The 27000-nt window shown below is 36.1% G+C and overlaps 1 protein-coding gene and 1 long non-coding RNA gene across 13 annotated transcripts in view; one reads left to right on the forward strand and one right to left on the reverse strand.

Annotated features, from left to right (window-relative positions):
• LOC129246049 (cell adhesion molecule Dscam2) overlaps positions 1–27000 on the reverse strand; it is a 244335-nt gene that overhangs the window by 197868 nt on the left and 19467 nt on the right. For 11 of the 12 annotated variants that reach the window (XM_054884561.1, XM_054884562.1, XM_054884564.1 and 8 more), the window contains exon 2: positions 21854–22136. In XM_054884561.1, coding sequence (XP_054740536.1) covers positions 21854–21920 — 67 coding nt within the window. In that variant the 5' untranslated portion in view covers positions 21921–22136. Of the gene's footprint in view, positions 1–21853; positions 22291–27000 lie in introns of those variants that run through there. The other variant, XM_054884560.1, reaches the window with a different exon arrangement.
• LOC129246051 (uncharacterized) lies at positions 9193–9594 on the forward strand. Its single transcript, XR_008582439.1, has 2 exons — positions 9193–9408; positions 9461–9594. It is a non-coding gene; the product is annotated as an uncharacterized LOC129246051 (long non-coding RNA).

The raw sequence follows: 27000 nt of genomic DNA on the forward strand, positions 1-27000 counted from the left end.
TCGATCTTTAACGCATCAAATTCATGAATCACGTAATCAACCGCCTCGGCGAATTGTCCACTTTGGCCCTTAATATCGAAAGCCTCGCAGGCGAATGTCGTGAAGTAGAGCTAGAAGGTCTTGGAAAACTGTGTTAACAGGATGCAAAGTCAGTACGTGATGAAATTAGGCTTCAAAAATAATGGAAATGTTTCAAATGAACCAATAATATATAAAAAATATAATTTAATTAAAAATATTTTGCTTTTTTTTGGAAATTAAAAAAAAGTTTAAAAATTTAAATAAATGTTAAAACTTTAATCTTTTTTTTGAAAGTTCAAAAAAAATTTCCGAAATAAATTTTGTTTTATTTTTGAATTTTTTTAAATTTTATTTTATTATTTTGGAAAATTAAAAAATTTCTTTATTAAGATTTGTTTCCATTTTTTAAAAAGAAACCACTATATGCACCACCCTGTATTAGTGTGATGTATTTGTTAAAGCTAACGTTGGATCGACTTAATATGTACCACACACATTCAACGGCATAGATTATGACGTGCAGATATGATTTTTTTATTTCTCGCTTGTTCTAAATCATGGCGAAAGTATTTAAGACCTGAGTTAAAAATCCAGAAATAAGGAAATAAACAAATGTTGGCTGTGACAAGTTTATGTCGCGCCTTATCTCCCCACCTGCATATTTACAAATGCTTAGCTGAAGCCACCTTTGCCTTGCTTGGGTTATTTTTATGGCAGACAGGTACTTGCAGGAATTCAAATTTGTAAAGAACGTGACTCATGCGTGTAAACGCGGAAGACCGGCACATGTATGGGCCGATCTACGAAATTGAAATGGAAATAAAAGTCTAAGCATGCAGGTAGTCGGTTGTATACAAAGAAACGCCTTTTTTCCTCATATTTATTTTTATTATTTCTCTGCCTCCCTCACATTCAAATCAAGATCAAAATGTGTTGTAATTACGATAACGTCTCGTGACATGTAAATTAGTTTTTTTTTTAAATTATGCCATGCCTTGCATACTGAGGCGTCTACAATTGAAAAAAAGACGCGTAAATTTCAATTAATCAACACAATCGGGTTGGGTAAAATTTGAAGATTTTTAAGTTTCGATATGCGTTTAAAATCTATGCCACTGAAATACAATTTACATACGTATTATACCACAAGTTCTCCCTGTACAAGAAATTAGATCACTACCTCGACTCTATGCTTTTAAAGTATGCAACGGGATCTTAATAACCTAAAAAAAGGTAAATAGCCCTGGTAGCCAGCGCTGTAACCTAACTTTTAAAATTTTCTAATTTATTGTAATTTTTTTTTTTTTCATTTTAAATGTATGTGTGACACCTTCATAGAAATATCACTAACACATACAACGTTATTTGAAGGAAAGTTTTAACCGATTTGACTGTGTTCAGTTACCTTAAAGATGGCCACAATGTGCAAATAGTATCGAAAATTAATGACTTTTGAAACGTTACTAATTAAGTTTGAAGATATGCCAACAACAATAGCTTGAATATATCAAATCTGATATTGTAGTATAAAAAAATGGCATTGTTAATGGTAAAAGTACTCAGAAAGTTAGTTTTTGTCATACGAGAACTATGTGCGTTGTTACAGGCAGTTGAAATACTTATCTTGGTCAAAAAATGGCATTAACTCGAGGTAATGGTTGTTTGACTGCGATAAGCCCAGTAGATTATTTCAATATGATCTACATACTTTGTTTTTCCTCTACTTCTTGAATCAAAGAGGAGACACTTCCTTCTTTTCTATGCCGCAAAATGACTCTGGGTATATAAATTGAGAGACCGCCCTTCTCCTGGCTAATTTATCTGCCATTCCGGTCCCAGTAATTCCTGTGCGCCTAGGAAGCTCTTGGATACGTACTTAATTGTTTTGGCCTAAGATATTCAGTTTTCGTTATCTCTATGTGTGGAAATAATCGTGCAAATGAGTCGACAATTCAAAGGTTGCTGAAAAAATTTCAAGAATTTGGTTCTGTCGAGAATAGAAAAAGGACTGGCAGTCCCACAACTGAACGTTCTGTTGAGAAAAATCGCCGGTGTTGTTGTTCTAGCGACTCATTTTGTAAATTTGTAACCATAATCTATTTTTGTGACATATTGCGGGTGCTATTTCAGCTAACAAAGTAAAAAAGACATCGATTGCGCACATATAAAACGTTAAGTGAAGCATCGTCTAATATTACAAATGAAAAAAGGCAACATGGCGTGGAAGTTAAAATATTTACAAGTACGCACACATAACCATACAGTCAGATGCGTGGTGAAAAGATTTTTAGAGGTGTTCTATTTAGCAGACCGTTATTTCGCTCTGACATGCGATGAAAATCAACCAATGCCACTTCGTTGCCCTGTGAACGACCGAAGAGTTGTGTGTGAATATGTGTGAACTCATTTGCAAATTTCGGGTGGCACTAATAGTGGCACCAGCCTTCGGTCATGTTGTTTCGTTGCTATCTGAAAAACGATTGATTGGATGAGTGTGTGAATACATGCGAAATGATCGTGCAGCATTCGGCTGAATCTCCCAAGTCCCAGCCGAAGTTCCCCTCGCTTCCATAGTTAAAGTGCTGTTAAAGATCAGTTTCCTGGGCGTACCGTTAGATGAGCTTGACGAAGACGACGGGTAATTACACTATACTGACAGGGCAAGGTTACTGCTACAATAATAACAACAACCTGGTAAATCTATCATTCTTGAGTCAGATGATTACGCCTTAATTCCGTTACTTGCGTACAGATTCTCAGATCCAAAATAATTTTCTGAAAAAGCATTAATTTACTTCGTTTTTTAAGAAAAAAAAACACCATGTTTTGGTTATTATTAAATCATTATCTTCTATATTATTTTCTTATTTCTTTTGTGTCAAAACGGTGCATGTATTTGATACCAAAGTTGCACTTTCTCACAACTTTAAAACAGTCTTTAAATATCCCAAGAATTGGTTGCATTTTCACCCAAACAAGTTTATCAAAGTGAAAAAAAAACCCCAAAAAGAGGAAAAAATATAAGAAATATGAAAATGTAAGTACGTGAGAAGAAAATTAAATAAATGATACAAAGTGCGCCCCACATAATCACACAAATAAAACCACAGAATTCGACCCAGCGCCTGTATGCTCGCTAGCCTTTCTAAATTTGTTTCTACTGCATTTTTGTTTGCGCTGTTTTTTGTTCTTTTATCAGCATAGGAGCATTTACACAAGAACCAAAAATGTGAATAATGCATTTACTACGCAATACTAGGCGAGATATTAAGAGCGAGAGATCGAGGGGAAGTTGGTGTTAAAGACTTTTCAATTTGTGTATAGTTTGCCACATGAGTAGACAAAAGTTGAAGATAAATGGCGTGAAAGAAGACATGAGGTAGTTTTTTAAATAAAAAAGTGGTGATTTTTGTAAATGAAATGAGTTCTTAAATTAAAATTTCATTAATTCCTTTTATGCTGTTACATCTGCTTAACATACCCAAATTCCTAAGATATAAAAAGTAAATGTAACACTGCCGTGAAAAATTTCATTGCAGACAAATAGTTTGTTGAAAGGTAACTGACCTCACGCAATTCAATTTAAGTGTAATTTTAAAGTATGTAGTGTAATCATTGTTGCTACCAATGAAAATTGAGATCACTTATACCTTCCGTGACTAGTGGCCAAAATAATTTCCGTTTCGATGCATTTTCGGGCAGCCCACGGCAGCTCGACCACTAGGAAGCAGGTGCACGTGATTGATGTATACCAAAAATAGGTAGAATAATAAAAAAATAAAAAGAAAAAAAGAAACTTTAGAAATACGACAAGAAAACTTGCGCTCGTAATTATACACACACACATATATATGCAAGAATTTCTCGGAATACATACAAAAGTGTATTTTAGACGTTGCGGTGCGGTAAACCAAAGCCCATAAAACGAACTACGAACTACAAATAACACAGTAATGTTTATAAAAACAATAATGCGAACTGGCAGCAGCAGCTTATGTGCAACGGTATAAATAAAAATAAACAGAAAGGAATATACGGCCGTTCAATCAAGAGTGTGAAAAGTTAGAAATGTCAGCAAAAATCACCCAAGACACGCACGCTGCCAGTATGAAAATACACACGCGAGCTAGGACGGGCGGGCACTGGAATATAATAACGAAATAAAAAGAAAAAAAAGTTCTTTACTAGAAAATGTTCTGCTACTCCAGCATCAGCGCTGGATATGTATGCATGTGTGTGAGTGTATGTTGCATATAGGGGCATATTATTTATAACCACGCTTTCTGTCTATGAAGGAGTTGCCGGTCCTCAGTGCGGCGTGACTGAATGGCGTCTGCATGAAATGCATGCGATGAAGTTCTCTCGGTTGGCTTGCATGCAGCAGCAGCAGGAGCGATTTTTTCCAAGACATGAATTGATGACGAATTCATGTAGCAGCTGTTGCTCCTCTGACGAATTTTCTTAACTATTCCCCGTGGAGCAGACATTGACGCTGCTACTGGCGCTGTGTACTTTTATTAAATGCGATTTCATGAAAAGTACGACAATGGGGAAAAACTATCCTATACCAACGGCGAGACAACAAACAACTTGCCGAATTTAGTAACGAAAGCAATCACGAGGCATAAGAAGGGGAAATCGGCTGTTGGGGAAGAAAACATCATACAAAGTTTCTGTCTACCCCTGTGTACTCACCGCACTTTTACTTTAATATACTTTTATTCAAATGTCGCGTTGACATTGAAGCCCCCTATTTCATGACTTCAACACGGCCTGCAGCGTCTGCATTTTGTTGGTTTTATTATTTAGAGAAATCGCGCGCCTTTTTTATGTACACGTACGAGGGCCGTTTGAAAAGTGTGTGCAAAAATAAAAACTAATTGATTTTTTGGGTTAAATTTTTTTTCTATTTTTCGACACAACACATGGGCTGAAAAGTGCCGGGTAAAAAAACAAAAGATAGATCCTTCTACAAAAGTGGTGTTGAAATATTAGAGCGGCGCTAGAATGATTGCGTAGATCTTGATGGAATGAATAAAGCTGATTTTGAACAACAAAACAAATGTGTTTTATTTGTAATGCCCGGGGCTTTTCACCACATGTGTTAGTCTCCTCTTAGACGTATACGCTTCATTTAGCCTGTTCCAGATTGTCAATTCCTTCCGAGGATTTGTCGAAGTCTGAAAAAAATCATTCGTTTTTGCAATCACCTCTACGATTAAACGTTTGGGGAAACAAATAGTAGTCGGAGGGATTCGAGGGAGCCAACTCTGGAGAATAGGAGGAATGTGAGATGTGGAACCCTATTTCCATTAATTTTGTGACCACAGCTGGTGAGGGGTGCGCTGTTGCGGTGTCGTGATGTAATAGAAAAATCACTCGACTTGCTCGATTCAAACGAATGCCAAACACAAAAATACATTCTGTCAAAATTGGGAATTGTTCATTTAAAAAACGCGCGAGTTTGAGCGTAATCTGTTAATTAGCTTTTTCTTGGCATTTAATTATATCAGTCAACCGCAGGTGTGCTCTGCGATTTTCACTATGGATAAAAATATCGAACAAAGAATTTGTCTTAAATTTTGTTTTGAATGGGATTTCGTGTGCCTTTATCAAAAACACGGGTATACGAGTGGTATAAGGAAAAGCAGTCATGAAAGATTTTCCCTGATCTGGTCGCCCATCAACGTCTGCAACTGATGAAAAGTCGACAAAGCCAAGGAAATGGTGCTGGAAACCATCATTTAAGTTTGAGGGAGGTAGCTCGTAACCTTAGCGAGTCTCACAAATCAGTTCGCAACATTTTACACCATCAATTGGACATGAAACGCGTGGCTGCTCGACTCGTTCCAAGAGAATTGAATTTCTTTCAAAAAATTCATCGGAATTCGGACCCAACATTTATCCAGCGCATCATAAACAGGTGATGAGACGTGGGTATATGAATTTGACATGCAAACCAGTCAACAGGTGGCTGAATGGCGCTATCCACATGAGCCGAAACCCAAGAAACCACGTCAAAGTCGGTGAAAAGTAAAAGTCATGCTGAACGTTTTCTTTGATTATCAAAGTGTTGTGCACTCTAAATTTATTCCAAATGGTTCTACGGTAAATAAAAAATATTATTCGTAAGTTATGCGACGTTTGAGGGAGAAACGGTCCAATGTGTGGAAAGAAGACACATGGATCTCGCACCATGATAACGCACCGTCTCACAAGGCTCATTTTGAGAACACTTGTTTGACCACAAACTCGACAAATAACATCGAAGAACCAATACAACTTCGAATTTTTCCTTTTCCCAAAATTTAGATTGCCACTCCGCGGACGCCGCTTTGAATTGATAGAGGCCATTAAGGAGAATTCGCTGAAGGAGCTGAAGAAGATCTCTTCAATCGCGTTCAAAAGGTGCTTTGATGACTAGACTAATCGTTGGTATATGTGTATTGCTTCGAATGGAGCCTATTTTTAAGGCCATAAAATAAATTTTGATGATTAAACAATTATTTTGCGTTTTTCCGGGTACTTTTTTGACAGAATAAATCTACCGATCTGACTGAAATTTGGTGTGATTTCTTCCCACTACTAATCAAATATAACCTCGACACGCGCCAGTAGTTCCATCTATCTGACTTTGCACGTTCTTTTCAAACGACCCTCGTATACTGGTACTAGTGCGAGGTGTCCCATTAAGACCACCGACTTTGAACTTATCGCCAGTTTGTTATTTGACAGCTGTCATGTGTGAAGAATAATAGAGCAATGCACAACCTCTGGAAATTGTGAAAATCCTACTAATAATGATCCACTTAAATACATGGTTCAGAGAATATGGCAGGTGCGCATATCGCGTTACCGCTACTCGGTTCTCAGTGAAGTAGACAGAATTAGCTGTCAAGCTGACGTAATTGCAAATTTCTGTTTTCAAACGACTTTTTACTATTCCTTTACTTCTCTATTAACTTCTCTACTCACTATAACCTAACCAAACATTTCATATTTGTTTAAAATTCTCAGATTTTTTGACACTCTCTTCTTAGTTCTCTCACACATTTCATCTAGAATTACGCCATTGCTAAGTCGGAGTATTTTAACGGTTCGAAAATGACTTTCAATCACATTGCGGCGATGTGAACGTGAATTATTATATTTGTTTCTTTGGCGTTAGGAAAAGTGAACCAACATTTGAAAGTTTCTTTAAAAAAGGCATCATTTAAATTTTATAAAAAATGTTTAAATTTTATACACATTTTTACACCTTCCATTACCATACAGCTTCCAGCCTACAGAAGCACTTTTCTGCAAAACACTGCGTTTTTCCATATTGCAAATTAGGTAGACTTACTGGGACACCCCATACACCTTACAAGTTGCAGACACTTCATTTGTCTGCTGTAGAATGAACTTTGTTCTATTCACGCCGGTGGCGGAGTTTCGTATGCGCTCATGCGGCATGCAGCTGTGGAAAATGTTTCGGAGTGCATTTAATTGTCACTTGAAAACTTTTTTGATTGTGTTTGCTATAGAAGTTATGAGCAAAGTAAATGTTTATTGGGGCGCAAAATGAGTGCAATTTATTTATAATAGTTTTTGATGCGCATCTATTACATATATAAAAAAATTGTGTATTTTTAACTTTTATGACCACTTTTCCTATTAATATTGGGCTCTTTCCAATAGCAGCTCAAAGTTCTTGCCAAGCCAACTCCTTGACCACTAAAAGTACACGGCAACAGTGAATTGCTGGCCTCTGTAGCTGGTAGTCCAAAATGTATTGTCTTTCATCGGGGCGGTGATGTCGATTGGCAATGTAGAAGCAGCGATTTGACTTCACAAGACCACTTTAACAGAACAAATGTTACTCCAACCGTCCAGAGACTATTAACCCTGCGGTGGACACCTTTTTTAAAACCATTTTTCGTGCTGTTGGAGGAGCCTTTTTAAAAGTTTATATCCATAAATCGATAGAAAATACAATTTTAGGAAGCTACCTGAAAGCTCAAGTCGTTAGCTCTACTAGAAATATGTTAAATTCGCGCCCTAAGTCGAAAAAGCCGGTCTAGCCAGACCTGGGTGCGGGAAAAATGCGTAAAAAACGCGTTTTATTATATTATTTTTGAGTGATGGAAATTTGTATTTTAACCTTTATGCACTCCAAGCTTGTTTGGTTGTGTACTGGAGCTGTACACGTATAGAACTCAAGTATCAAATATGAGCGACGTACGACGTCGTTTGCAAAAATTATAAATCTTCCGAGAGAGCGATTAATTTCGCGCCACTTCGTACAAATATATATAATTAACACGCCCTTTTTTTCGTGTTTTCCCGAGCTCCGCCTTTTTTGTGCTGTGTGCCTTGTTGTTGTAGCAGAAACGGAAGGGCTTACAGTTTTAAGCCGACTCCGATTGGCTCGTTTTTTTTTAGAGCAGCTTTTCGTGGCAGAAATATACTTGGAAGCTTGTCATTGCCTGTTGAGAGGCGACCGCTAGTAGTATAAACATCTTCTATCACTTGGTTCTCGTGCCCACTGTGGGTTTCGAACTGGTTCTCTACCGAATTGTAGTCAGTACATGAGAATGAAATAACTCTTTAACTTGTAATAGACGTCACAAGATCGAAAGGGTTTCTAGTAGTCTAGTCGCAGTTCTTACAACAGTGGCGTGCCCATAATAAATCCCACGAACCAGTTTGAACTACGAAACTACCTAAATTTGAACTATTACTGACCAGAGTTGACAGCATAAACTGCATAAAAAATTATATTCATAGTGCTTTTAACTCACGCGTTATATTAACAAGTGATTTGGTAAATTCTACATTAAATTGGACTTTCAATCCATCAAAGTACCAAAATGACACAGAAAATTTATGTAGATAAGGCAAGCGCGCCAAACCGAGTCGGCGGAGGTTTAGATGCTATGCAGAGAATAAGCGAATTGCGCAAATTGCGAAAGTAAAATACATAGAAGTAAATAAAATATATAAAAAGCAGACAAAAACAACAAACACTTAATTGGTCTGATCGCACAAAATCTGCTACTCAAAGTACACTAAAGTGAACTAGCAAAAATATGTAAGTGCGCAAACAGTAGCAAAAATATATGAAGTATAGCCTGGAAGCATAAATCAATTGAGTGGAGAAAAAAATAAAATAAAATATGTACACACATACAAACTTGAACATAAAATAAATATGTATAAAGAAATGAACAGTAAAAAACATGTACATAAAATTGCCGCGAAAAATGCTTTTAATCAATTTCAATTGAATGATGACCCAGTACAAACATCAACGAGACGAGTGTTTACGCGTACATGCGATTGTACGTCGCTGGCGATGGAACTTTACATGTGGCTAGGAAAATATGTAACGAGGCAACAGCTACAGTGAGTGATAGATCGCACCCAGCGTTATCTTTACTTATCGAGTCCGTTTCAGAAATTGTAGAAATTGAGTTGTATTACTTTGAGTTGTTCATGTGCGCTGTCGTCTAACTGATACGTGTAACGGATGCCTTTTAGAGGTATGGAGCTTTATTTGGAATATACAAGAAATAAATCAAATGCTCAGAATTTAGGCTTCATTGGTTGGACAGCTTTCTGAATAGCGTCTAATGAAGTTAGACTTATTTCTGGCTAATTAGCATAGTCAAATGACTTAACTGTCGCAGATTCTCCTGTCATTAAGCAGAAGGGATTGTGGCAGCTGGTTGGACTGATGATGAGCCCCTTTCTGTGGACGAAGCACATGGAAAAGGTAGGCATCTCAGATAGTGCACTCTGTCCAGACGCTATAAGCTCATGTTGATGTTCAATCAAATGAAAGAGCAAGCATACCTTGACCACTCAAATCTTATGCAAGGTGGCGCAAAATTAATCATCCATTTTTTTTGTATATAAAATGTTTACTAATTAACAAAAACGATTTTGAGTGATATTCAATCAAAAGAAAGAGTAAGCGTACCTCGACCCTCCATATTATATCTTATGCAAGGTGGCGCAAAATTAATCAATGTTTTTTTAAATATCTTCTTGACTAAATAAAAATAATGATTTTGAGTGAAATTCAATCAAAGGAAAGAGCAAGCATACCTCAACCCTTCATATTATATTATATCTTATGCAAGGTGGCGCAAAATTAATCATCTATTTTTTTAATAACTTGTTTACTAAAAAAAGTGATTTTGAGTGATGTAAATCTTTATACGCACTCCGTTGCTTGCCTGTTTCCATACAGCAGCTGCCTACTTCACAAGTGCCAAATGTGATTTGCGTACGACGTTATTTGCAAAAATATAAATCTCCTGAGAGGATAACTTTAAGAAGGCGACAATATGGCTGGCACTGAGTAGAAAGGGAGTTCCCGCCAAGATAATCCGCCTCAACAAAGCTCTCTACGAGAACTCCATATTGGCAGTGTTTCACAAAGGCGATATTAGCGAACCATTCACTACCAACGCAGGCGTAAAGCAAGATTGTCCCCTGTCGCCCCTTCTCTACGCCATCGTCCTTGATGACGTCATGAGCCAACTGACCCTGCACAAAAAAGGCATTATATGGATTTTCATAAGACATCTTGAGGACCTGGACTTCGCCGATGACATTTGCCTCCTCTCTCACAAACTCTCCGACATGCAAGCGAAGGCGGACAAACTAGTCGCGCTGGCACGCACTGTCGGACTGGATGTCAACATTGCCAAGACCAAGGCCATGAGAGTTAACCACAAGAAGGCCAGACCTAAAATGGTTGACGGGTGTCCGGTGGAGTTTGTCGAAAGCTTCTGCTACCTCGGCTGCATCATCACGGCAGATGGCGGAGCAGATGAAGATGTCAACTGCAGGCCAAACAATGCAAGGGCGGCATTCGGGCGAATGCATACGGTATGGGAGAGTTCGCAAATCTCTAGGCGCACTAAACTACGAATATTCGGCTCACGTGTAAAGGCAGTATTACTGTACGGAAGTGAAACAGAGCTGATTTCTAACACCATCACACAGAGGCTACAATCCTTCATCAACAAATGCCTCCGCATCATCTGCAGAATATTCTGGCCAAACACAATCAGTAACGACGCACTGTGGAGATTAACGAACGAGGAACCCATTCTTAGGCAAATCAAACGCAGAAAGTGGCGATGGATAGATCACACACTGAGAAAACCACCAGATAGCATCACGAGGATGGCACTTGACTGGAACCCGCAAGGAAGCAGAGGGCGCGGTCGACCAAAAAACACTTGGAGACGGTCGATGCTGCGCGAACTAGCAGATGCTGACGACATCTCATGGGACGGTGCAAAAACAACAGCACAGAACCGTGTAAGATGGAAGAGTCTTGTCGAGACCCTATGCTCCCCGAGAGGAGTGAAAATAGGGTAAATAATTTTGCGCCACCTTGTATAAGTTACTTGGCCGAATTTGCACACCAACAGAAAATGCTTTCTTATTATAAATTCAAGCGATTTTTAAACATTTTTTCAGGTCAGCTCGTTTAACAGATATTCCTATTACTTATAAAAAGTAACCCGTTACATATGAATTCGTTTAAAGTTTGAGCGCATTTTTCAAATTTAATTAAAATTGATTGAATTATAAGTGCTGGTGAAATATTTTTTATTCTTTTCATGGTTTTGCCTACTCTTTGTAACGCACGTGACCTTTAGCTCGCGGTTTTAAACATTTCTAACTGCCGATAATTAAAATTAAATAATTCTTAACTTGCAGTCAGTTGTTTTAGGCTCGCAGTTGCCCATATTAATAGGTGAATGGCGAATTTGTAGCGCTCTTCAATTGAAATTCTAGACACAAAGTAAACGAGAAGTAAACGTGAAAAAACTAAAAAAATTAATTAATATTAAAATAGTTATGTTGGTTTATACAAGGTGGCGCAAAATTAATTATCCGATTTTGTTTTTGAATAACTTTTTTACTAAATAAAAAAAATATTTTAAGTATTTTCGGCACTTAAAATACTTATTTTAATCTTTAGGGGCGCGTAAGGTGGGGCAAAATTAATCATCTAATTTTTTTTTTAATAACTTTTTTACTAGAAAAAGTGATTTTGAGTGATGTAGATATTTATACGCACTCCGTTGCTTGCCTGTTTTTATACTGCAGCTGTTTAATTCACAAAATTATCAACCTTCTGATAGAGTGATTAATTTTGCGCCACTTTGCATATAAAATGGTGATATAAGAAACATAATTTTTAAATAAATTTTAACGTTTTACATATTGAATCATCTTCCAGCGTAGGTGGCGCAGCGTGGAAAATGAAATTTAGAAATGTTTAGGCAATGCAATCCAGCCCACGCGTGCAGGTTTATGCAAAGCTTTGTGAACGTTTGTTTTAATAATGTAAATGCTGGCTTATGACAAAAATTATGAGTTGCCCCTATTTGACAAATAAAAGTGGCGCATTTATTTGTTTTTATGTTGATAAAAAATACCACAACGGCCATATACAAATGGAGCTGCTTTTGAATTACAAAATGAAGCACCGCAATTCTGTATTTGGCTATCGGAATTACAAACCATCCACACAAATGAAAGCTATAAAAGGTTAGTTGTGTTTAAACGAGTATCTAAAAGCTAATAACGGCGGAAGTTATACCAGTAAGCAAGATTTATATCTCTGGTAATGAAAAAGTTGCCCAAATGAGGAGTCTAAATGTTGGCTTTATTTAAAAAAAAAAAACTTTAATGGTCAATTTTGTATGCAGACCGCATAGAATAATCAACACCTGCTTTAGGCTCGGTAAATATTTGGATATAGTGGCGTGTAGCAAAGAGCTATTTAGTGATTGAACTGGCCGTCGAGAACGCTGGCGCTATATTCGGATTGCCAAGGAAAGAAGTCATATTCAAACAATATTTGGCCTCTAAAAAGAGAACGGCAAAAGAAACGCGCCGAAGGGGAATCATGCATGAAAAGTGAGTGTTAGCTCAGTCTTAATTTTTTAATTTACTTCTTGGACTTGGAGTAGAGCAGCTTAAGGACAATTATCTACATAGAAGTTCTAGCTTCAACATTTTCTGCAAGCCGCTGAGTTTACTGGTAGAATGGTAGAGCTAATTTTTGTATCGTTCGAAAAATATGTAGGCTTTTTGACTTTCTCGACTTTTTGACTTTCGTACTTGGATTTTTGAGCCTTTATTGGCTCTTTGACCAAACCTCCTCCTCTTTGTGGCGTGCTTCTTGATATTGTCCCACAAATTGAGGGACCTACAGTTTCAAGCGAGTCCGAATGGCTGACATTTTTTATGAGGAGCTTTTTCATGGCGGAAATATATTCGGAAGTCTGCCATTGAATACCGAGGAGCGACCGCTATTAGAAACAATTTTTTCTTCATTTTGGTGTTTCACGGAGATTCACGCCTACGTTCTCCGAATTCCAAATGGTAGTCACGCACCTACTCATTCGGCTACGGTGGCCACCAAATACCCGCCGATAGGGTGATTAGGTTTGGATAAATGTCTGCCCTTGCGGAGGGCCCACTTGGACAAATATTCAAAATTCTTCCGTTGTGATACCATACAGGGGAAAGGAAAAGGAAAGGAACCATACAGGTGGAAGAGGCCTTGAAATCAGCAGATGACGGCCAACAGTAGCCGCTTCAAGCTACTGACGAATTTCACCTGATTTGTGATATTTAAATCCGGAATATCCGCAGGTGTAGCGAAAAAGTGAGAGCCCAGAAGTCTAAATATTTCCCCGACGATAGCATGGCAGCTGAGAATAAGATGATGTGATGATTCCACGTCGTCCTCTATCCAGCTTCTGCAGAAAAGACTTGAAGCGATCCCAAGCCTCACCATATGGACGCCTAACGGGCAATGACCGGTGAGGATAGTAGGTTCAAGGTTCAAGGATGGTAGGTCCAAATTCGAGAGCTGCAGCTTTTTTTGCCTTAGAACTTCCCTCGAAGGCCCCCGATCCATTCGTGACTAGAAGGATCTTGCGACTTTGCTCGCTGAATTGACGCGATGCGCATTTTTCCAGGAGCAAACCACACCGATGATTGAGCACAGGACCCTTATTGCCGCTTTGCTATCAGAGTAAATATTTACTTTCTTGATAGTTATTACGCAAGTGAGTAGTCGCAGCCACCAGCTCAGGGATCAGAAATCAAAAACATGTTTCAAATACTTCGACAGTCGGTTCTAGTCAGTCCATCAGCCCAACAGTTTCTCCTCTATGCCGCTGTGTGAGCCGAATATCGAAGTATTCGGATGTAATCGAGAGAGAAGCGAGCCATTCCCCGACTAATTTCGAACGCACAAACGATGAGCCCACGGTTGTAATCGCCACTTGATATCGCTGTAGATATTTGCATCCTTTACAGTGATTATCGAAGTGAGCAAGCAATCTACAGCTTTCTCAATTGCGGCTTCCTTCGCTTGAATAACACTACAGTGATCCGGAAGCCTAAAATTGAGCTTGATCGGGAGCTCCTCGCAGAATACGCCCCCACCAACTCTTCCGTGCAACTTCGAGCCATCCATAAACATATTTGCCATGATGATCTGGATAGGGTGATTAATTTTGTGCCACTTTGAATATTATAAATTATTATAACTTATAAAAAGCGAAGAATGAGGAAGATCTCCTTTGCGTTGGAAAGATTAGGTGGACATGGACTTGGCTCCAATTAGCATGCGGAAGAGACGACTAGCGGCGCGCTTTGTTAAACTGGGCTCAAGTTATTAAAGTGGTTATCGTCCCAATTAAGAAGAAGAAATCTCAAATATCTCCGTTTACCTTGATCGTCGTCGTTAAAAGTTTAAGTGCTAAAAGTATTATATCACCGAATTCTATGTAAAAGAAAAATTATTGTATTTTATTTAAAGTTGTACACGCACTTTTTTTCCAAACTAAGCATTAACTTCCTGCCATACAAATATTACCAGCTTTCAACAGCATTTAATTCAAATTACTGTCGCTTTATGCACGCTTGCCTAGAAAGGCGTAAAAAACTAAATTTATTATGTCCAAACAACATCAAACAGCTCACCTTTATAAAAACACGCAAATTCAACTACACAAGAAATTCGTGGCATGCCACTTTAAACTTACAAAAGAGGGTGCTAAAGTTAAGGAGTTTCCGCAATTTTTTACTTCTTTATTCTTCATGCTAACTTTAATTTTGACAACCGCATAAAAAAGTTGGCAATTTAGCAGCAACTCGTGTAAATAATATATTTTAGCAATAATTCAGGAATGTCATTACCACCAAAGCACCCGTACGTGCACTTGCGCCGCTGCTTAATGACTATCTCGGGACATTCTTCGCCAACCAAGGCACTTTCAGGCTTTTTATTACCGCGCATAAAAAAGCTCTGCTCAAATACAACCGTGAGAACAATGAAAAACATTTTGGTACGCAACACATCAAGTTTTCAAGTAGTGCGAGCCCATCTTTGCTTTGCTTATCTTTTCCGTGGATTTTTCAGCTCGTTTGTTTTGAGTTTTCGAGGGTTGGCAGAACAAAGAGCATCATTGTTTGGTTTTTCAAGTAGCTACAGAATATTTCATACGTAATTGAATATATAGTAACTCTGACCTATTGCCCCTACATTCAAGCATATACAAAATTTGCGTATAACTTTTATGTAAAAGAAAAAATATAATGAATATTAGCGTGCCTGGGAATTCAAGCGTCACTGATAAATTACTTGAGGATCCTAGCAGGAAGTGCATATCTTATTTTAAATTAAATGGCCGTCTAGAAAAAAGTTGAACTTAAGCTCCAATATCACAGGGTGTTAGCAAACTTCTTTACCCGCAGCACTAATTGCTATTTAGTACGGATACATTCTATGTTAATCTCCATAAATCGGAGTTCAATTTAACCAATCTCAGAGATATGTCTACCAAGCATTTACTATCAAAATACATTAATTCGAAGGAAGCATTGTGTGTGTTCTTGTCATCCCGAAAATGCACTTATTTTGCACTTTTTATATCGTTTAGTTTCCTAATGCACGAAAAATGTAGCAGAAAAGACAAGGTACTGAAGTCTTCAGTAGCCCCTAATGTTCTACAGTTTTTCCAAATTATTGGTAAATGTTTTGCTTTCGAGGATGTCTCCTTTTCTACATGAATACAACTTAACACCAACGCGAACATGGCACAGTAATGGAAGCCAAACGTAATAGAGCGATTTCATGTCAGTTGATTCAAGTATTTTTGGCTACGACAGTGCATTCTTTTAAAAATGTAAGCTCGAGTACAAGAAGTAAACTGAAAAACTTTTGAAAAAATTTTTATAATTTTGAAATTTATTCAATGTTGGAAATTTTGGTAGAGTTGTTTTTTAAAGTAAAATATATTCAATTCTTTTTACATCAAAAAAAAAATTTTAATCTTTTAGGATACTTTGAAAAAAATTTTGGAAAAAAAATATTATGAAAATATATATATACATATATAATTGGTACGTACATCCCTTTTGGGTGTTTGGCCGAGCTCCTTCTCCTATTTGTGGTGTGCGTCTTGATGTTGTTCCACAAATGGAGGGACCTACAGTTTCAAGCCGACTCCGAACGGCAGATATTTTTATGAGGAGCTTTTTCATGGCAGAAATACACTCGGAGGTTTGCCATTGCTTGCCGAGGGGTGACCGCTATAAAAAAATGTTTTTCTTAATTTTGGTGTTTCACCGAGATTCGAACCAACACTCTCTCTGTGAATTCCCGCACAAATCATTCGGCTACGGCGGCCGAAAATAAATAAATGGGTAAAAAAATGATAATTGAAAACCAAATTTTTTTTGTAATACATATGTATGTATATTTTTTTGGTAAAAATTTCTGGAAAAAAATTTTGATTAAAAAAAATTTGCGAAAAAAAAAATTTTAGTCTTTTAGGATAAAATATACTTTGAAAAAAAGTGTGGAAAAAAAATTTTGGAAAAAAAATTATTACACAAATATAAAAAATGATATTGAAAAGAAAAAAAAATGTATTATATATTGTTTTGGTAAAAATTTCTGGAAATTTTGGAAAACAAAAAAAAATTTGGAAAAATAATTTGGGAAAAAAAATTTTGGAAAAAATGGATAAAAAAATGATAATTGAAAAAAAAAATTTAACATATATTTTTTTGGTAAAAATTCTGGGAAATTTCGGAAAAATAATTTGGGGGAAAAAAAATTTTGGAAAAAACGTATACATATAAATGGATACAAAATGATAATTGAAAACAAACATTTTTTTTATTATATTTTTTTTTTGCTAAAAATTTCTGTTTCGCATTCTTTTCTACATTTTTGAAATGTTTTTTAGTCTTTTAGGGTAAAATGTACTTTAAAAAGGTGTTTAGAAAAGAACTTTATGTTTTTGTTAAAATTTTCATTAGTTGGACTCTTTATACAACACATTTTTCAAATTTTTTTGTTTTGTTATTTTTTGAAAAAATGTACTTTGGAAAAATTAAAAAAAAATTATATTTTTTGTTAAAAAGTTTTTTTTTAATTATTTTCTTTAATCTTTTAGGAGAAAATATACTTTAAAAAAGTGTTTACAAAACACTTACATTTTTTGTAAAACATTTTTTTGCACTTTTGTTTACAAATAATAATAATTGTAATAAAAGAAAAAAAAAATTGAATGGGGGTGTTTCTTTTTAAATTACAAAAAAAGTTTCCAAAACTTTTAAATAAAAAAATGTTAGTTTTTCTAAAAAACTTTTTTTTAAGTATACTTTATCCTAGAAAGTTAAAAATAATTATAAAAATGTTAAAAATAACTGAAGAGCTTACACAGATCCTTTTTCTCTAAATTTTTAATATTGAAGGCCGTGCCATGACGCCGAGTAGAAAAAGCTTCTCAAGAAAACCCTATGCTGTTGAGAAGCTGAAGAAAACTTTAGGGCTGCTCACTTGAGGTAGGAAATCATCAAAATACACATCACAGCTAGGTTGGGTTAGATAGATTGATAATCATAGGCTCTTGTAGCCCCTTGTAATGGCGCAGGGGCTTTAAACTATCCCTGTCTTCTATTGCCTCAAGTTTCTTACTGAAATATCTACCTCGCTTTTGAGCATTTTGCCTAGATAGTGCCGATGGAGGCCGAAAAGGTATTGTATAGCCTTTTCCTCATTTCACATCGTACCAGCCTCTATAGAAATCAGCCCGAGTACACCCATTCTGTTTAATCATTCACTGCCTAGTAAGGATCGCGAGCATTGAGCGAGCATCATTTCTACTAAGAATGAGTAACAATTTTATTTGTTGAACAAAAATGTCTGAAACATGTCTTCAGAAGAACGACCTTACTTCACAGCCACTTTTGAAACTAGCGACGTTTTTTCCACTAATTTCATAGCCGCCTTGCTTCAGCAAAAATGTAGCGTTCTTGACCGGGTATCATATCACGCAGGACCAGTGGTGATGCCTTTGAAATTTTCATCAGCTCAGCTTGAACAACGCTACAGCGATAAGATAGGCGATTGAGAAATGAAAAATCTAAGTATTCCGTATAGTCATCGCCTCTAACCTTTTAATCGAGCATAGACTTCTCCGAATACAAATCCATGGATTAGTTTCCCATAAGCGCGTTAAATATCCGCTCATTTTTCACGGGCAGTCGAATTATGCATTTGGTACTTGCAGGGAGTTTTAGAGGTTTATTAATAAATGAAAGTAAAATATGATTTTTCTGCCTTCAAATGATATGCCCAGCTGTTACTTGGAGAGCACTCATAATTTTAAACGTCGCCTTTCGGTTCGAAATAGAAAATTTCGTATACTTATTTACCATTTTTAATTATAGATATTTGAGCATTCCAGCGCCATTTCTTTCCCCAACCATATCTAAATGCTCTATTTATAAAACAAATAAGAAGTGTCGCTTATGCGCCCATTTGCTGGCATACGAATTTATGTATGTATGACAAATATTTTCCTAAATCAAGCGAAGCATTGCAACATTTTCTCAAGTTTCCGAAGATTAAAGCGACAGATGCTTGAACTAAGCATTCACGTACATACTCATATATGCATATGCTGTACATAGTACGTACGTACATTACATAGCAGACACATTATTAAGCATATATTTACATATAAGTGCATAGCATCCAGTATTAGTGTTTCAACTTAGATATGACTTACGCGGTAGCAGGCAGCAAAAAGCAAAAGCCACAGTGCATTTTTTATTTGGTGTACGATGGAGATTTGTAGCACAATTGAGGCTATCAGCAAACAGCACTAAAGCAGCACACTTATGTGCTTATGGAGTGAAGCTTGCAAAAGGGCAGAGTGCCATGTGTGCAGGGAAGGCAACCAAATGTATGTGGCAGAGGTTGTCAAGATAATCGCTTGTAAAACAAAAACGACAAATCCACCAATTCATCCGCGATTCAAAGGTTTTGGGGAATCAAGTGGTGCATAGTGCACATACAACATACATACATACAAATGTATTTTGTGGATTGCAACACTGTGCACTGCTATTTACAGTGCATGGGCTAGGTAGGTGTAGGATATTTATGTATTAGAGAGAGAGAGAGACAGAGAGAGCAAATACTAAACCACAGCGGCGATTATGTGTTTGGTAGCAATGAGTAATGGTATGAGCGCACTTTGAAAGCGAACACAGACCGTAAACCACTCTTTCTAGCGCATTTACGCTGTCAAATTTTGATCTGGGTTCATTGAAAGGCCACTGGCCAAAAAAAGGCAAGAGTTGAATAACTTTGAAAAATTCTGACTAAATCGAATATCGTAGAAATATTTTTTAATTTTTCTATTTCACGATAATTATTACCAAATACTTTATTTTTAATACGAAGTCTCTCTTGCAAAACCCTTCCAAGATGCCAATCAGTGCGAAGACGCAGCAACAAAACACATGCAAGAAAATATTTTAAGTAATTACAAAAATTTATACACCTATACTCCTTATATGTATTTCAATGCAACGAAGACAAATGCGACCCTGTGCCTGCTGTTTTCTTTTAAGTTTGCTACACTTCTGTGGCCAGATGCTCTTGTACTCTGACACATTTTAGTATAGCATTTTTGCATTTGCTACTAAATATTCTCATCTATTATAATAATTATAATTATTTATTAATGCTTACCGAATTTTAGGCATTTTTGCAATGGTGTTTTATAAATTTTTGTTATTCTATTACTGGCGCGTATGTCCAATTTAAAAAAAAATATCTATTTTACTTTTTATTGACCGCATTGAAATTTGCCGCTTTTTGTTTTTTTTTTTTTTTTTTGCTATAGGAAAAACCATTTTTTCAATGCTCTTGCCCTTACTTTTTCTTGAAAAAGTTTCGGAGAAGAATTTTAATACTTTCTCCACGTTTCATGGGAATCGGTAGACTGAAATATATTTTTTTCACGAAAAAATCGTCCATTTTTAAGTAGTTCGGTGCATAAGCAAAGTTAAGGCCGAAAGTTTTTTTGAAAACAATTTTCATTATTTATTAATTAATCATACATTTTTCCTCAAAAATTTTTTTCTCTGTTTAAGAAGCTAAAGTAAAGCAAAATTTTTTTTTTTTGAAAACTTTTTTGAAGACAATTTTCGTTATTTATTAATTACCTAATCATAAATTGTTTTCTCTAAAAAAATTTTCTCTGTTTAGGAAGCTGAAGTAAAGCAGACATCTTTTTATTTTTTCTTTTGAAAATTTTTTTTACACTACAAAAATTTTCCATTTTTAGGCGTTTCGAGTACATTAGCGAAGCTAGCACGGAATGCCTTTTCTTTTCATTGAAAACTTTTTTAAAGACATTTTGCATTATTTATTGCAAAATAAATTTTTACCTCCAATAAAATAGTATATTTTTAAGTGCCAAGGCCAAAGTTGAATTTTTTGTTTTGAATTTTTTTTTATAAAAATTTCCATTACTTATTATAACCAAATTTTTTTCCACAACAAAAATTTATAAACTCGTTCAGTTTTAGTAAAAAAAATCACGTAAAAACTCTAAATTATTTAACAAATGGCTGGTTTAATTTTCATTAAGATCGCTTGAGGAGTTCTTGAAAGTTTACAGCAATTTTTTTCAGTAAAATGGGTTTTCCTAGCTAGCAATTAGAGGCACACATCTCGGTAAGTTCTGCTTCGATTCGGAAGAAATTTTGGCACCATATTTTTGAAATGTTGAACAAAAAAAAATTAGTTTTTGAAAATCACCAGAATATAAATTTTGACCCTCATTATTATTATTGTTAACAGCAGACTTCTTAATACCGTCCTTAATAGCGGACCAACTTTAACATGATTCCATCTGCTGTACTACGCTCCTTCTTAGAACCTAAAGTCCAAACGATGCTATCAAATTTTCTTCCATACCACATTTTCACACACAAGCAATAATAACGGCAATTTTTTTCTTGATAATTTTTGTGTATGTAGCACCAGCAGGCAACAGCGTTGCCCCACGCCCCATAAGCGCCACGCTGCAGTTTAGTTTGACAGCATCATTTCTTTACACTTCACATCAAGCAACGCGCATACACACTTACGCATAGCTGCGATAATTTCCAAATGTTTTGCCAACAAATTGGAAAATTGCTGTTAAAAATAGTAGCGTAAAATATTACGTAGCTTTAATTGGCGCAATATTCGGTGCGCTTTTCACTCGAAGTATTAATGATGCAGACGCATCTAAATTCCCGAGAAAAATACCAAAATTATTTAAATATTTGCTTTGCTTTTATGCACACAAGGAATCCGGAAAGTCTACACTCAGCACACTTCACACACTTCTCATATTTGCGTTGGTATTTAGACAGGAAATGGCGCTCATAAATAGGCTGATCCACATACAAACGGGGAGGCAAAAAATGTATGTATACTTACAGAAGGCAGCCAAGGCTGCAAGTAATGTTAGCCATTTTATGGCGTTTAAGCGCGGTGGCGGCAACATTTTACGGCTTTTGGTGCTACTTTTGTAGTTGTGCGTAATTTGCGCTGTTGTTGTTGATTCACCCACAAGTTGTTTTATTATATCCAAATGGCAATCCACAATATGTTTCAATATTGCGCACTGAATATGACGTGCAAACACTAATCCAACACTGGTTCGTCAAATTTTTAATTTTCAAATTTCAATTTTCACTTTCAACACTCGCTGCTTTTATAGCTGAATGGAGGGGAAAATAGAAGAAATATAAATTACGCAAATATTTGGTATAGAAGATTTTAGTCGTTTGGAAAATATTTGCACTAAAGCACTTTTTCACTGCTGATTTTGTGTGGAAAACACTTTCGAGCGGCACCATAAATCACTTCACTTCGATTATTATTATTTTTTTTTTTAATTTTTTAATAGTGTTGGCATATTTTGAACACCTGCACATGATTCAATTATTAAAGGTTTGCTCACTAGTGACATTCGATTTTTGACACTCCCTTACAAAAGGTTGTATTTAAGAAGGTGAATAAAGTGGAAAATATTAAATCCTTTTTGGTAAAAATGGTAGCAATAAAGTATTTTCTTACTCAAATGGAAACAAACTGCGAACGATTTAAAAACTAAATTTTAATTAATATTTGAATGTAAATAATGGTACAAATAGAAGTTATTAGCGGAAATTGTCTATTGCCTGTCTAACATTAAAACAAGAAATTATTTCACTTAATCCCAGATTTTATTTTGTGAATTAGTTTTTAAATGTAAAACCGATCGCGAAGTTGCGTAGTTTCGCAAATATGAAACTATTTTGTTAAAAATAAATAAATAATTGGCACGTACAATTCTGTTAGGTGTTTGGCCGAGATTCTCCTCCTATTTGTAGCGCGGGTCTTGATGTTGTTCCACAAATGAAAGCCGAATTAAGCCGATTCCGGTAGATGGTTTGTTATGAGAAGCTTTTTCAAGCTGGTACTGTGCTTTGCTAAGCCTCCTCTGGACACTCCGTCCATCCATGGGAATGTGGGCTCATTGGAAAGGAGTTCCGTCAATCCCAACTTTCTTATAATGAGGTATGCAATGTTATCGATCGCGTCGGGACTATCCAATTATTCTCCCTGTCGTAACTCTTTGGGAAATGCTAGCTCTTTGCAAAACATGAACTCCTTCTAAATCAACACATCACAAGAAATAAAGCTTTGTAAATTCTCCACTCATCGATCTTGGATTACGTCAAATACTCTATCATGTGCTGACTTAAGCAGTATGTATTCCATGTCATACTACCATAGTCCTGAACATATCGATGAAAACTGTTGAGAGATTTGTTGCTCGCAAGCAGACCATTTTGAAAATGAAATGTTTTTTCCACAAATTTTACTTTTCCTCCACTTAAACTAAAAATTTCTAGAGCTAGCAACCCAGTTTCTTGCTAAGGGAGCCGATTTGTCAAGTAAGAACGAGAAAGCTGCTTACTGAGCAAACCTTTTATCATTGAATCATGCACCTGCAGAGCTTTTGCGTATCTGTAAAAAAGAAAAATATACAAAATTATTTTCAAAATTGTAGTTTGAGTAAAATTCAAATTAATTTACATTATCGAATTGAAGGAAATATGATATGGTATGATATTTGAATTGAACAGTGTTGTAACAAATTCGTTTATAAGCAATACAACTAATTAATTTTTTTTTTTCAAACGTAACTTTATCTTTATTTATAGTTCCAAACAACATTGCGCTGAACGGAAGGTTAATTTTATTAGGGAAGTAGAGGGTCGTTGTGAAGAGGAGCGTATGAGAGACAAGTGAGATTTTTTTATACGATTTTGAAAGCATTCCATAATTCTAGAAATACGATATATTCTCAATAAAATTTTTGGGAATATTTTTTTTTAAATTTGACAGCTAGCTACAGGCTGATATGAGAATAAATCAAGGCGCTTTTATTAAAGGTGGTGGCACTAGACCAATAACAATGTTTTATATGTTTGATTGTCAAAGCAAAGTACTGGAAAACTAGAAAACAAATAACGAATTCGCTTGTTTCCTTCTGAGCTGATTGTCACATGGACATGGCGATTTACCAACACGATTTCGCCTTGATATATTCTCAATAAAATTTTCGAGAATTTTTTTTTTAATGTGACAGCTACAAGATAATATGAGAATAATTGAATGAAATTTATTAAGGGGTTAGGGGTAGTCAGAGGCCCGAGAAAATGATGATTTTCAATCTTTTTTTTTTTTTGCTAGTCAATTGTTTTATTTTACAAAAACAAAAACATAGCATTAATATATTACATAATGTTTCGACTTGACTTTAGCAAAATTTCAAAAAAAAAAAAAATTGTAATTGTTCAAACTATCGCTGTTTGTGTGGCGCTCGTTTCTCCAGAAGTCTCTTGCGGTGATCATCACAAGTCCTTGGATTTTTCTCTTTTTGTAGGTTATAATTGAATTGTTGGAAATTTATTATGGAACCCTACCGAAAGACCACCAACAACGACTACAATACGCTATTCGTTTTACACAATTAGCCACACCAATAGATTTTTTAAATAATGTTTTGATATCGGATGAAGCGCATTTCCATTTAAATGGTTATGTCAACAAACAAAAATGTAGATTGTGGGGCTCTGAAAATCCAAGGGCAACACACCAACATCAGTTGCACCCATCTAAATGCACTGTTTGGTGCGGTGTTATGGCCACTAAAATTATCGGTCCATATTTCTTCGAAAATGAGGAGGAAACGCCGGAATCGATTTCAGGAGCTTCTTACAGAACATTGATTGAAAACTTTTTGCGGCCAATGGCGGAGCAGTATCCTAATTTGTGGTTTCAAAAAGATGTAGCAACTGCGCATACTACTTGGCAGTAGTCTTTAGTCATTAGTAGGTCTTATTTGTCCCACCCTGTATTTTCAAAATTATCAAATCAGGAAATATTTTTCTGATTTTCGAGAAAAAAAACCCACAATTAATTGTTAAAAAAATCCAAATTTTTGAAACAAATCCTTCGATCAGTCACGAGTTTTTTATGCTTTTGAAAAGCAATATAAATTTTATTGAAATCTACGAAGCGGTTATTTTCTGCAAATACTCAACGGCCTGCTTCGCTTTAAGGCTCAAAGCGAGCTCACAATGGAGGACTGTCACACATGGACATTCAACCATCTTATACTCTTACACGGATATACCCAGTGACTGTGATTATCACCCTCCTATTCTTCGCTTCGAAAGGAATTTCCTAATGAAAATCCCTTCTAGTCTGGAATGACTTGGAGAAGATCCAATACCCAACACACCCGTTAAGTTCTACACGAACGCATCTAAAATGGACACCGGTGTAGGATCAGGGTTATTTTGCGAAGAGCTTTCTATTAGTGAATCCTTTAAACTATCGGATCACTGTAGTGTTTTTCAAGCGGAAATAAACGCTATTGATGAAGCCTTAAAATGGCTAAAGATGAACAGAATATCATCAACGAATATCTGCATTTTATCAGACAGCCAAACTGCTCTACGAGCCCGGGATGCATTCCAAACAACATTAAGGAGTGTCGTACGTTGTCGCCAATCTCTAAATGAGATGGCCAAACAATATCGTATAATCTTATGCTGGGTTCCAGGCCACAGAGATATACCAGGGAACTGTCAACTTGCAAGAGAAGGTATCTGTATGCCAGACATAAGTAATTTTTTGGAGATACCTCTCGCAACTTGTAAGCTTCTCATTAAGGACGCACTAATCAGTTCTACAAATCAAAGATGGATTAGCGTTAACACCTGTGAAATTGTTAGGCAAACATGGCCAAGGCTAAATTTACGTCTGTCCAAGAGTATTATAAAACTGGAAATCATGCAAGGAGATTAGGCGTTTACATGCATGATTTCTGTCGTAGCTGCAGAAATGAGGAGGAGTTGGAAACAATTCAACACTTTTTTTGCACATGCCCAGCTCTAGCCAGAAGCAGGAACCGATTTTTAAAATCCTCCTTTTTAACGAATATAGATAATCTATACACTTTAGGTATCAACAACCTTTTACGCTTTGTCAAAAGCTCAGGATGGTTCAATATGGAAAGGGAAATGTAGCCCAGCCCCCACGGCTCACAACGGACCCATTTCGTGGTCTAAGTGGCATCGTTGTCTCTATGTGCGATGCGGCTGCCAAACCTAACTAGCCTACCAAGCGGTTTTTAAGTTACAGTGATCACCAGTTCAAAAACATAGTTTTGAGAAAAAGGCATTTAAAGTTTTTGTTTTTGTTTGTTTTTGCCAATTGTTGAATAACTCGAAAAGTATTTGTCGGACTCAATTCAAATTTTCACAAAATATTTTTAAAATATTATGATTTAATGAAATGCAAAAAAAAATCCAATTTTTTGGGTATTCTCACAACCCTTAAACCCTTAAAAAATTTTTGAAACTTATTTTTATTATTATTTTTATTAACTATTATTCATATTAAGCACCAGCTGCTGTGGCTATGCGGCTTTGAAATTTAAAATTTTGGCTAAAGAGATGTTAGACTTGGTTGAAAAAAAATTCTAAAAGCCCACTTTTGTATTAAATCGCTTATATGATGGACCTTGTTTTTGCTACAAGTTTCTTCATGACGGCAAACAAATTTACGACAAAGTCTTTTACAGAACCCTCAGATTTTCGATAGTAGATTTTCATAATTTTCATGCATTCTGCATCTGGTAGACCAGATACCAGAAAATAATAAAAAAAGATAAGATAGATAATAAAAACTGCCAGAAACTCAAAATAGGTAGAACTTCTTGTAATACCCACCCTCTTCTGAAAGCACTTCTTCAGAGATTTTTCAGCATTAACAACATCTCAATCCTCGAAAAGAAGTGTAAACGAACGGCAGTTCGCAATCCAGAAACTCACAATAGGCAGTCTGAAAAGCGCTCGCATACAGACTTCTGCAGTCTTCACAGTATTTTTCAACTTCTTCTAAAGATTCCACCATCGGCAACAACCATTTTCACCTTAAACAGCTGCCAATCCTTAAAAAGAAGTTTCAACGAACGGCAGTTCGAAATCCAGAAACTCAAAATAGGCAATCTGAAAAGCGCT

The sequence above is a fragment of the Anastrepha obliqua genome, chromosome 4 (assembly GCF_027943255.1).
Source record: "Anastrepha obliqua isolate idAnaObli1 chromosome 4, idAnaObli1_1.0, whole genome shotgun sequence".
NCBI lineage: Eukaryota > Metazoa > Arthropoda > Insecta > Diptera > Tephritidae > Anastrepha > Anastrepha obliqua.